General features: G+C 32.5%; 1 protein-coding gene across 1 annotated transcript; it reads left to right on the top strand.

Moving 5' to 3' along the window:
* Positions 1-2,860: 2,860 nt before the first annotated feature.
* LOC107823272 (small ribosomal subunit protein eS26x) lies at positions 2,861-5,478 on the top strand. The gene is made up of 5 exons (XM_016649903.2): positions 2,861-2,989; positions 3,084-3,176; positions 4,556-4,640; positions 4,728-4,861; positions 5,229-5,478. The coding sequence occupies exons 1-5, from the start codon at positions 2,987-2,989 to the stop codon at positions 5,295-5,297; spliced, it is 384 nt and encodes a 127-aa protein (XP_016505389.1). The 5' UTR covers positions 2,861-2,986; the 3' UTR covers positions 5,298-5,478.
* The last annotated feature ends 8,144 nt before the right edge of the window (positions 5,479-13,622 follow it).

Below are 13,622 nucleotides of genomic sequence, written 5' to 3'. Positions count from 1 at the left end.
TAATATGATAGTGGCTATAATTTAAGTAATAATGGGGAACAAGGGATAATGAGGCTGCTGAAAAACAGGATAAATAGCACTTAGTTTTAAATTATTCAAAAGTAGTTTTAATGGAAAAACTTTCTGATTTTAAAGGAGAAAAGGGTCCATCCAGCACTAAACTGTATAGGACCAGCCCTGTATAAATACAGGGAGCTGGACAGACTGAAAGGATCAGTTTTTCAGAGAGGGAGTCCTTCAGAAGAAAAATAGGAAGAAGAAAAAATAGGAAGAAGAAAAACAGGAAGAGAAAAATCTGATTTGAAAGGAAAAAGAAATCAGATTTTAACAAGGAAACTTTAGGCATATTTGAGATTGAAGAAATCTGATTTAGGAGAAAAAAGAAAAAATCTGAAAAACAGAAGATTTTAAGAAAGAAAAAGAAAGGAGAAAAAGAGAGTGTGAAATTGAGGAGAAAAAATCAGATTTTAAGATCAGATTGTAAAAAGAAGGAAAAATCAGATTTAGATCAGATTTTAAGAAAGGAAAGAAGAGAAGAAAACAGAAACAGAAAAAATCAGAAATAGGAATCCGAAACAGGAAGAAACTGAAAATCTGAAAAAATGTTATCTTTCTAGAATCTGTCCGTTTTTTTTTTGGTGGATATTATTCAGTCAGAAAATCTGAAATCTTTCCTTCAAGTTTCTGTCACTATTCATCTGGGTTAACGGGTCTTGTTCAGACTTGCTGTGTTATTGGTATATTCTGCTGGTTTTGTTACTGCTGCAACTGTTGAAAATTTACTTCTTCTACCTTCATTTCCAGGTACTTATTTCTTAAATTCTATGTTGGAAAGAGATTCAGCATGACAAATCAATGAAGCTTGAATTGTAGTTCTATTTTTCCATTTATCTAAGTTTGTTATTATAAATTTCAGTTTTCGTTTCATGTTGTTTCATATAGAAATATGCTTGACATGTTAATTATCAGTTGATCATTCTTTTGAAATTCATATAAGTGTTGTAATAATATTACCTATTCCAGAATTTCATTAAGGTACAATTATGGTTGAATTGTTAAGATAGGGAATTTGGCATGAAGTTGACTATTAATTAAGTCTTACGACATTGTTAGATAGGTATAAAGTATTATGGAAATATCAAGAAAATGAGTGGTTAGTGTATTTCGATTATTTGGTTGTGGATTAAGGCTAGATGATGATTGGTTGTATTTTATTCATATATGGCGTAGTAATGATTATGGTTAACATCAATAGTTGGAAGTTGCATTAGTATCCTCCGCTATGTTTGCAAACGTCAAAATAGGGCGAATAATGTTGTATGCAATATTACTTTATTAAGTCAATTAGGTAGATTTGTTCTCTTTCTTAAAATAACAAATGGCCTAGGAATTGTTATAATGTGAAAGTTAGTAACAAGGGTTCTCATAAATTGAGAATCCAATCGGTTTGATTATATATATCTTACATTTAATCATAAGCATAATTAATTAAAATAATTTCGCCTATTAGATTAAAAACGAGTATATGAGAATAAGTTGAGATGTATAATCATAAATTGCCACATTTTATATCAATGGTAATTAGAAATAGAATTTGCACCTAGTAAATAATGAAAATTCTTGGAAAATATTTCCTTCCTTTATGAATCATTCATTTTCAGTTTCATATGCAATTTATTCTTTGGCATATATATATATATATGTCATATTTGTTAAAAAAAATAGTATTAATCATATTTTTATTCTATTCTTTGAATTTGAATAGTTGGAATGAATATAATTTATACTCGAAAATTATAATCAACGGGCAACCTTTAATAGATTGCGAATTCTTTTCAAAGAATTTATAGGCCTCTAAAATGGGAGTTTCTCATGATTTTCACATAAAAAATATATGAATATAATAAACAATTTGTGGAAAATCCCTGAACCATTACAAATATTTTGCACAATTAGGGATGCGTTCGCGTACCCTGATTATATTTTTAAAAGCAAATTCGGATTATGCGTACGCGCAATTTCGAGCGAATATTTAAGAAAAGGATTTTTCCAAAGGCGTTAAATCAATTTCATAAAAAAAACGAGATGTGCGGTTCACTATTAAAAAAAAACAAATTTTCTTGATTCGACACAATTTCGAAAAAATGATTGCTTAATAAATATATTATCAAAAGTTATTGTGTACACGTACGCGTGACACAATTCCGCATTTTTAAATTTATAACACGAATATACGTACGCGTAATTCGATTCAAAGAAGGGTCCTTAATCACAATAAGTATAAGCGGTAGTAAAATTACGTAATAAAAGTATATTTAATAAAAATCAAGATAATTAAGCCAATAATAAAAACAGTTAAGCGACCGTGCTAGAACCACGGAATTCGGAAATGCCTAACACCTTCTTCCGGATTAACAGAATTCCTTACTCAGGATTTCTGGTTCGCAGAATAATAAACAGAGTCATATTCTCCTCGATTCAGGGATTAAAATTGGTGACTTGGGGCGCTTTAAAATTCTCAGGTGGCGACTCTTAAATAATTAAATAAATCTCGTTTCGACTGTCCTTCAATTGGAGAAAACTCCCCCACGCGCCCACGCGGGCGCGGTAAAAAGGAGGTGCGACAATAATCACTATCATTATTCACGAGCATCAAACAATGGGAAAGAAATGAAATCAACACTGGGTTTCCATATCACAATATATCTTCTTTTATCATGCAACACTGAAACTTGTCGTACCATATTTTTTACAGATACAAAACCTTTCCAAATTCTTTGGGTTAATTCTTCCTCTCTTTTTGCAGAGAGGCCTCAAAAAGGCCATTTGTGCAAATGCCCCATCCTTCATTACCGAATGGGCCATTTTGTATTGGGCTTTCAACAAGCCCTATATAAAACATCTCTCTGTTATACTTCTCATTTCGCAGAAAAACCCTAAAAAAGTAGAGCCGCAGAACGCTCAGAAGCTCTCATTCCAAACGAAAATGGTAGAGAATTTTATTCACTTTGCTTCTTTTTCAATTTATTTTTTCTCTTAGTAATCCACTGAAGTATAATCTCTCTCTCTTTTTTTTTTTCCAGACTTTCAAGAGAAGAAACGGAGGTCGTAACAAACATGGACGTGGCCACACCAAATTTATTCGCTGCTCTAATTGCGGCAAATGCTGCCCAAAGGTCATTTCCAATTTTCTATTTATTGAATATCTTTTTCAATATGAATTCAACATATGGATCCAGAAATTTATGTTAATGGATGTGGCGTATCACGTACTATTTTTTTTTTGTGATAACATATTTATAATTTTAACATAGATGTTTATATTTAAATAAAAATTTTGTGATTATAGTTTGTCTGCATACCTTAATATTAATTACTTTGAGCGTGATTTTTTCATATGCCTTTTTGAATTGTTAATCATTGTGACTTATAGTACTTTTTATTTAGTTTCCAAGTATGCAGATTTTATTTCAAAAAAGTTTATGATCTATGTCTTAATTGTCAAAATTAAGAAGTATGATGCTCGAAATCCTAACTACAACACATAACCGAGGGAAAGAAAGAGATATATGCATGATGAGCTTATTGTAGAAGTATGATTTAAAATTTTATTGTTTTGATGTATATATTGTGGGGACTAATGTGTTCTAATTTTGGTACTCTGTCTGCCTGTCTGGTATGTGAAATCAGGGCAGATGTAGAAGGTAACTTATGGATTCACTGGAATCCAATACCTTTTGTTTGTACTTTGTATATATGTTAAAAAAGAAATTTTAAACAAGTATAAATAATATCAAATGAGCTGTGGTAGAATTCTCAACTCGAACCCAAACCTGAACTGATAATGTTCAAATCCTTGATCTGCCTCTTGTGAAATCTAGATTCTTGCTAGTTAATGCTGTGTTTGGAAGTAATTTAATATGTATTTTGTGTATCTAAATAATGATTAAGAGGTACTCTTGGGGCATTGTATTAGTTAAAGCTGAAATTCTTGGATATATATATATGGAAGAGGGATAATTGTGAAAGTATTTGCCCGTGATGTTTTCCTTCGTCAACAAGGAAAATTGGGGATAAAATTGAAAATGACTAGGGATCTCGTTCATTGCAGCTATTGATTTAGTAGAAGACATTTTAAGCCTTTTTTGCTAAGATTCAGTGATGTTTTGTGTTACCATCAGCTACCTACTGGGCTTTTACCTAAATAGCCGCTCACCCAACTGCCTCAACTAAAAATAGTCGGTCGATGTGTAATATATTTATAATCCATGTATATTATGTGTACAATAAGTGTTTAATACATCTATACTGGCTATTAAAGGTAAAGACTGAATTCAGCTGACTATTTGCGTAAAGATCTCGTCATTATTTGCGGATGATAGTTAGACAATTATTATGGTAGTAGCCAACAATAGATTCTTGTAGCGCTCCTATACCCCTTGATTTTGCATTGATCTTTGTAGTGCAATCATCCATTTTTGTATAAATACAATACTACTTTCTTCTAATATTTTGCAACTTACTGTGATGTTCCTTAAACCTGATTGATTTTCAGGACAAGGCCATCAAGAGGTTTCTTGTGAGGAACATTGTTGAGCAAGCTGCTGTACGTGATGTTCAGGAAGCTTGTGCTTTTGAAAGTGAGGTTTCTCAGAGCAATTATCTAACTCTATGTATTGCACAGTAGTTTGCTTATGTTAAATAACATGAGTGCGTTTTCTGTTCAGCGTACACTCTTCCTAAGCTGTACTTGAAGATGCAATATTGTGTTTCATGTGCAATCCACTCTAAGGTGGTCAGAGTTCGTTCTGTTACTGATAGGAGAGTTCGTGAGCCCCCACAGCGTTTCAGGCGCCCAAGGGTATGTTGTCCTCGTTGTATTATCTTCATAGCTTTGTTAGATATTTTTCTTGTGTTGAGATGTGCATTTTGGTGACGAATTAAACTTTCTGCCTCTGAAAGGAAACCTGTTTACTGTACATGCTGTCCATTTTGTCATTTGATCTCAAAACCTCATTTGGTTATTCACCTATACACATCGAAACTATCTTCTTTCTCTAGCGTGTTTAATACCTGGAGTGTATCAGCATAATATCAGACCCACGTATCACCTATTTGTCGTTTTCTATTTTTGTAGATAGTACTGGGGGTTTTTCTATGAATTTTGCTACTTTATGTTATTCTTCTGCTTACTTTAAATTTTTGTGTCTTTTCTTTTGTTATTCCAGGATGATCTCCCAAAGCCAGGTCAAGCTCCACGCCCCACTGGAGGAGCCCCTGCTGCACCTCGCACTTAAGTTGATAGGCTTCAGGTTTTAGTTAATCTGATTGTTATTTTATCTGTTATATGTCGTGGTTTTGACTGTACTGTTTTCATTTAGTTGATGGGACCATTTACCATTTTATGGAATTGAATTTTGAATGGAAAACTGAGATCTAAATTTTCATAATGGAATGCTTTTAAGTTTTGACTTCTGATAACTTAGACATCACATCTGTCTCATTTGGTCCAAGTGATTATTGCTTCAATTCCACAAAGTGAGTAGACTGATTCTCGTTCTATTGTAATTTGTAACTTGAATTGTTTACCTCTATGTTCTTGGTCCTCTTCGACTGTTTTGCTCTGAAATACATCTCATCTGCGCTACGAATGATATGAGTATTAGAACATCACTAAGATTCTACATGAAGAAAACATCAAAAGCTTGTTACTTTGAAAAGCCCCTAACCAAACTTATGTTGTAAGATAATAACTGATTAAACTATGTTTGTTTAAAGGTTTTTAATCAATAAGGTTGGGAAAAAAAGAAACTAAAACGAAGGTCTATACTGCAGGAGAAAGCTCATTGCACTAAAATTATGTTACTTTTGCACTTAAATAATTCGCAGAATTCCGTGAACAACTTTTTAGAGCTGGTATTTGAAATATAATCATTTTAAATAGTTGAAAAATAGGCACCAACTTTAAAAAATGTGGCAAAAATAACCACATGAAAATTTTCCTGGATTTCTAAGAGCCCGTTTGGATATAAATTCTTTCACTTTTTTTCAAAGTAATTTCACTTTTTTCCGAAATCAGTGTTTGCAATTTTCAGTTGAAGATGAATTTTGAAATTTTTCGAAAATTTGAAATTTTTTAAAAAGTTGTTTTTCAAAATTCACTCGTATCGCTTATAAAACTTCAAAAACAATCCAAAATTATATTCATGTTGAAACACAACTCTAATTTCTTATGTCCAAACGCCCGCTAAGTACCGCAAAAATATCCATACAATCTTGGAGTAGTCCAAGACCACCATGTTCAGGGTTTCTCTACTTGCTTTTTTGGTACCTAACTTGGAAATTTCAGCCGAGCACAGCTTTCAACCATATAATATGTATCTCTCTGTCTTTTTCATATTTGCTTGCTTTGGACTTGGGCGTTCAGCTTGCAGTATTTTATCCCTATCCACTTTGGTATGCTCTATCTATATAGCTCAACACAATCTGATAGGTGGTATTATGAAAGGCAAGAACGGGAGTAAGCAATTAATGACAAAAATTTCTGGAGTTTGAAGAATTGAAATGTGGATCGAAATCAAACTCCCGGGAAGTGGCCATTTGTTGAATTTTTGTGCTTTTCTTGTAAAAGAGGGTTGTCCGTGCCAAATTATAAAAATAAGACACCAAACTAACCCTCCACAGTAATAAAGTTATATATACTCGAAAAATGAACCTACACTCTGCATTGCTGATATTACATGTTACAACAGGGTTCAAAGGTAAAACAAGAAGAGAATTAGAAGATAGGGTCTTTATCACCATTCTGAACTTATGATTGTTTTATACGTCTATAATATCTTTCTTTTAGAACTAACTTTTATAAGCAACAACTAACATTCTTGAGTTTGAGTATTTAACAGATAAAATATGAAAATAAGATTAGGCGAGCCTTCTTTCATTTAAATTTAAACTGACATAGCAAAAAAGAAAACAACCACGTGCCTAAAATACATCAATAACTGCTCAATTATAAAGCAGCATATTTTTCATAGGACATATCTTAATAAGTAATATTATTGATCAAAGCAACTGAACAATAGGAAACGATAATGAAAAAAAGAGACATAACCTTGGATAAACTATTGTTCCCTTCGTTTTAATTTATGTATTTAATGTATAATGTATCAAAATGGCCTTGAATCTTATGATCCTAAATATCCCTTGTGAAATATTGAAGTTAAAGATTTACGAAAAGATATTCCTTTTGAAACAAACTAAAAAGGATTATAAGACATATAAATTAAAATAGAATAAGTAATTTTATTTTAGGAATTTTTATATTCCTATTCCATATAGAAAACTATATTACCCTCAATGTTTAAGGTTTGATTTAATTACATTTAGTATACCTAATTACTAATTCTATACCATAATATGTTTTAATTGTACAATTAATGTACCATATATCACTCCTTAATTAACACTATCGTATATTCCTCCAAATCCCCACCCCCCACGTTTCTCTCTCCCAAACCCACACCCTCACCCACATATCTCCCCACACCCACGTTTCAAACCCATTATTCCCTCTGCTAAAACCAGAGAAACATATGTAACACCCTTCCATTAACGTCCAATTTCAAGCTTTTTTCTTCTAAAACCAGTCAAAATTGAAGTCAAATCTTCAAAGTTCATACACACATTTACCTTCAGCTTCAAATTTTCTCAATGAAGAAGAACAAACCTTCAAAGAGACAAGAGAGCAGCAATTCCACCATTGACAGTCATTAAAAAGCTTTGAAGCTTTGAATTCAAATTTGGATTTCCAAAAATCATTTTTTGTTTTGATTGGGTGTTGTTGTAAATAATTGGGAATATGTTTTGGAGTTTATATCTCAATTTTGAGGAGTTTTGGTGAAGATTTAGACTTGGTTTTGGCTGAATTTCAGAATGAAACTCGAAGAAGAAGAAGAAGAAGAAGACGACATGCCACATACATTATATTGCAGCAATTGTAGATAAATTGTAGACTGTTTTTTGCAGAAGATTTGTAGAAGTTTTAGTCGTTTTTATTTGTGTAAACAGAAAACAAAGCATCTACAATTAGAATACAAATAATCTACAATTTATCTACAAAATATCTACAAACTAGGTACATTGAATTTTAATATCCCAATTTCCATTTCAATTGTAGCATAATTGAAATTTTCGACATAATTGCGTTTTTTGCAGAAGATTTGTAGAAGTTTTAGTCGTTTTTTATTTGTGAAAACAGAAAAGCATCTACAATCAGAATACAAATAATCTACAATTTATATACAAAATATCTACAAACTGGGTACATTGAATTTTAATATCCCAATTTCCATTCAATTGTAGCTTAATTGGTATTTTCGACATAATTGCGTTTTTTGCAGAAGATTTTGTAGAATTTTTAGTCGTTTTGGATTTGTGAAAACAGAAAACAATGCATCTACAATCAGAATATAAATAATCTACAATTCATCTACAAAATATCTACAAACTGGGTATATTGAATTTTAATATCCCAATTCCCATTCGATTGTAGCTTAATTGGGATTTTCGACATAATTGCGTTTTTTTCAGAAGATTTGTAGAAGTTTTAGCCGTTTTTATTTGTGAAAACAGAAAATAAAGCATCTACAATCAGAATACAAATAATCTACAATTTATCTACAAAATATCTACAAACTGGGTACATATTTGAAATCGACACGATTCCCCTGAAATGTATGTTTCACTTTTTTTATACATATTTTTGTCCAAAACAATACTAAATCATCCACTTTAATACAATTTTTATACAATGTTGTTCAACTTTCATACAATAGGTAAATGAATAAAAGATAAATAAATAAACAACAGTCTACAATTTATCTACAATTTTTCTACATTTCTGCAATATGTCTTCTTCTTCTTCTTCTTCTTCTTCTTCTTCTTCTTCTTCTTCTTCTTCTTCTTCTTCTTCTTCGAGTTTCAATCTGAAATTCAGTCAAAACCAAGTCTAATCTTCACCAAAACCCCTCAAAATTGAGACATAAACTCCAAACCATATTTCCGATTATTTTCAACAACACCCAATCCAAACAAATAATAATTTTTGAAAACACAAATTTGAATTCAAAGCTTTCAAGCTTTTTAATGGCTGTCAATGGTGGAATTGCTGCTCTCTTTTCATTTGTTTTGTATTACTAAAATTTGCGATTGAGAAATAGAGAGAGATGTAGAGAGAATTTCTGGAAACAGAGTGTATCGCAAAAATAGAGTATGAAAATTTTTGTTCTGTGTTGTGGAAGATCAGAGTGAAGCCGACGATAATTATGGAATGTGCGTGATTTGCTTTGGGGAAAATCTGAAAAATATTTAATTCCCCTTTTTAGTGCGCAAAATAAGGAATCATAAAGCTACAATGATTCCTTATTTAATGCATTATATATATTAGGTAGAAATACTATTAGCATTAAGGGTAATAAACAAACTATGAACATATTTGGTAATATAGTTTCATATATGGTATATATACGAAAAAGCCTCTTTATTTTATTATAGATATTGGGCCTGTGCTAGCACTTGTGTTATCCGGGCTCTTCAAAAATGTTATTGGGTGCGTGTCGGATTTTTTACATTTAATGTTTTTATAGGATCCGATATAGATATAACAACACTTTTGAAAAGTTCGAGCAACCAAGGCTAGCACCGGTCTACAGTCACTAGTACACCACATATATCAAGGTGATAATAGAACACGAACTGTATGTTGACGTATTTAGGACTTTAAACTATTGCTCCCTTTTGGATTGTAAACAGGAACTGTGACAGAGTCATGATGTGTGTGCATAGTGGAGCTACATGGTGTTACACTCAACGACGGATCTAGGATTTATATTGTGAAGTGATGAATCTAGAATTTTGGTTTAATTTTAGTCGCTTACTATGACCCATTACACATTTAAAATAATAGGTTCAAAATCATTTTTTTAATGAAATTTTAGTATTTTACACACACACACACACACACACACACACATATATATACTCCGAGTTGAAAACAAGACCGTTCAGAGTGAGATTTGAACTGCCAATTTCATTGGTAAAAATAGCACGGGCTAGCCAGTTTTCGGACTGGTCATTCAAAAATAGCCAGCATTTGCAAAGTCATTGAAAAATAGCCACTATTTTGCTGTAACACAAAAAGTTCCAGCATAATATACTGGAGATCGGTGCACCTGTGTATGAACTTCCAGCATATTTGATGTTGGACATATTTCTATATATTTTGATGTTACTTTACCCATGTTTTAACCGCTTTTTGGTGCTATTTGGAGTTTAAAATGGCCAACATGTGTTAATTATTAGTTTTATGTCTAATTAAGTTATGTGTGATGATTTAGGATGTTTGGAGTGTAAAAATATGAAGAAAAGATGCTCCAACTAGAGGAGAAGAGGGTGGATGTGTCGCATCCAACCTTGGAAAGAAGGCTAGTTGGTGCACCTTTAGCAGTGAAGTGCCTTAACATCCTCACTTGGGCATAACAGAGATGGAGGAACAAAGGATGGATGTGAAGCATCCACCTCAGCATCAATCCCTGAAGCTGAGTCGGATTAGGAAAAGGAAAACTTTGGCCCACGACTTTTGTACGTAATATATAGGACAAAACGCCCTTTTTAGGTCATCTAACACACTTTTGAAGTGAATTCGACCTAGGGAGAGCACAGAGCCGCCGTGGAGGCCGGATTTCTTCTTTCTTCCATCAAACTTAGTAATTTATATGTTTCTTTGTATGACTTGTTGTTTGGCTACCCTGTCTATGTGGAGCTAAACTTCACATTCTAGGGTTGTGGTTCTTTCATGACTATTGTTATTCGGATATTGATTTTGCTTTATTGATTTATCATATTAGTTTATTTATTCAATCTTGCGCTTAATTATTTAATTGCTTGATCACCATTTGAATACTATCTATGAATCTAGAATTGAACTCGAAAGTGGGAATTCTAGATTACATATAAGATTGGCTAGAACAAGTTCTTGAACCTGGGCATCGGGGAACAGATTCCCAGTTAGGATAGATATATACCTAATTTCCTTGTTTGGTTGATGTACATGAATAATAAATGCGTTCTTGTTGATTCTAACTCCATAGACATATAGGCGTTAGGTTAGCTTGAATAGGCAAGTAAGATCTCGACAGATTCTTATGAGCAATATTAACCCCGTCAATTAATAAACTAGATAAATTAGTCAGTCAATTCAATTGAAGAATACAATAGGATTGTTAGATAGCCCATAACCCTAGATCGTTTTCATTATATTGATATCATAAAAATTAGCCCTTTCTATGTTCAAAGTTCATTGTTTATATTTCTTTATTTAATTAGTTTAGAATCAAATATTTCTAGGTTTAATTCTTGTTTAGATAATTAGAATAGTCTAATTTAGTTAATAGTTAATCACAAGTCCTCGTGGGTTCGAAATCCGACTTCTAGTTTCTTTATTACTTGACGACCACGTGTACTTGCGTGTGCGTTTGGCCGCAACAAGTTTTTGGCGCCGCTGCCGGGGACTTAGAAATTAATTATTTTTTTAGATTAGACATTTAGTTTTTTATCTATTCATGTTTTTTTTTGTTTTAGTTTAGTTGATATTTTATTTATTTATTTTAACATGGCATCTTGGAATAAAAATTATTCGAGTGATAATTATTCTTATTTTGATGATCCTTGTCCATATTGTGGAGGATCCCAATGGTAGAAAATTTGTCAAAATTTTCCCAGAAGTTAGTAATGTTGTAATATGTGTGGTGGTCAATATGGCCACTAGGATAGTTGTCCTAATTCTTTTCATCCTTCTCTGAGCCCTTATTGATGTTTGTGAGTTTGATAGGGGCAATGAAGTACATGATATGGAATCTGATGCATATATAAGGGATATTTTGAGGCAAGTAGCATAGCAACAGGATGAGCTCAAAAAAGATATAAAAAGGATGAGGGCAACAATCACAAGAATGAAGGCCAATATAGAAGAATTGAATGAAGAGAACGAGTTCCAAAAAAGGAAAATTTTGAAAAAATGGAGATTTTGAGCCAAACATGGCTAGTGGAACAAGCTGAAAAGTTAGAAATATATGAGGCTCAACATAAGGAAATTACCGATGGGATGAGATACTTTATAGAAGTAATAGCTGAACTGGGACAAGAGATTAAAAATTTTGGCAGTGATATTCACGACTTGGGAGCTAAACTGATTACAAATGTTGATGCGTCTAACACCCAACAAAATAGTTCTGAGTTGTGTGAAACTGAAAAGGAGCTTATACGCCAAATTAAGGAGCTAAAAATGGAGAGTCAATCATTCGAGCATATTTTTGTTGAGGATGCCAAGGTTGAGAAGAATATTCTAGAGCCACGTGATGAAGTAGATAATATTATATTTGAAGACTCTAGTGTGTACACATATGAGGATATAAATAGTGATACAATTCTAGAGTTGGGGCGTGTTCGTCGTCATTCTATACATTTTTTGACGTTGTGCTTGGATGATGACACGAGTCATATGAACCTTTGGAGGAGTCATTGGAAGAGGAACAAGCTACTTATATTCTTGGATTTGTCGTGCCAGAGAGAAAAAAATTACATGCCTCATATAATGGCCCTGAAGTATAGAGTGAAAAATTTATTACTTGGCCTGGTTATTTTTGTATCTCCACCAAAGAAGCATATGCACAGACTGAATGCCATGTTAGGGATACAATTCACAAGTTCAAGGTGGAGGCAAAAAGTGGTTCACGTCCTGCCGCGACGTTACATTAGGCGCTTGTTAGGAGGCAAGCTTTATTGCTTTTTTTTTTTAATTTTGATTTTTCTTCTTATTATATTATTTTTGTAGTGTTATTTTTATTTTGTAGGATTATGAGTATAGGAAGAAAATCCAATGGAAGTATGTAAAAGCGAGCCAGATGATTGGAACTAGTGTGAGGTACCCGCACAAAGTACTATCCTTGGGAGAAGTATGAGTACCTCGTGAGCTGCTATTGCTTCGGCCCTTGGGCTTTCAGGGAGTTTCTTGTCCACCCTCGTTATTTATTTTTGCTTTATTTCTGCATTGGGGACATTGCACTCTTTTGAGCGTATGGTGGAAAAATTCCTCTAGCTAATTAATAGTAGTATGTTGAAAAAAATGTTAACTTCTTATTTTATTTTTGTAGTAGTGTAGTATTTTAGTAGTAGTTTTAGTAACTCAAATTATTATTTTTTTTAATATGGAAAATCAAAAAAAAAAATTGAAAAATTTCGACTCTTCCTGACGATGGATCTCCTAGACAGTTTTCTTAAGGGATTAAGGTTTAAGCAAAAAAAATAGAAAAATATGTCTTTTAGTTATTTTTAGGTAGTAATAATCCCCGTGATTTTTCTTTGTACATCGATTCTTTTCCATGAGATGTAAATTGAACCGGGTAGTAGTTTTGTTTTTTAATTTTTAGAGTAGATTAGAATTTAGGGAATAAATGGAAGAAAGATGAGATTCCTATGCACCTTTGACTTGTTTGATAGTAGCATATTTAGGCTTTGGCATGTATAGAATCTTCCCTATGATTTGAAATTATTGATGATGCCTTGCT

The sequence above is a fragment of the Nicotiana tabacum genome, chromosome 3, assembly GCF_000715075.1.
Source record: "Nicotiana tabacum cultivar K326 chromosome 3, ASM71507v2, whole genome shotgun sequence".
NCBI classification, from domain to species: domain Eukaryota; kingdom Viridiplantae; phylum Streptophyta; class Magnoliopsida; order Solanales; family Solanaceae; genus Nicotiana; species Nicotiana tabacum.
Note: the sequence above shows the minus strand (reverse complement) of the source record. Positions and strands in the feature narration are given on the sequence as shown.

Coding starts and splice junctions, on each gene's coding strand:
- LOC107823272 (XM_016649903.2), top strand. Junction 3,177..4,555: donor GCGGCAAATGCTGCCCAAAG/GTCATTTCCAAT, acceptor ATTGATTTTCAG/GACAAGGCCATCAAGAGGTT. Junction 4,862..5,228: donor AGCGTTTCAGGCGCCCAAGG/GTATGTTGTCCT, acceptor TTGTTATTCCAG/GATGATCTCCCAAAGCCAGG.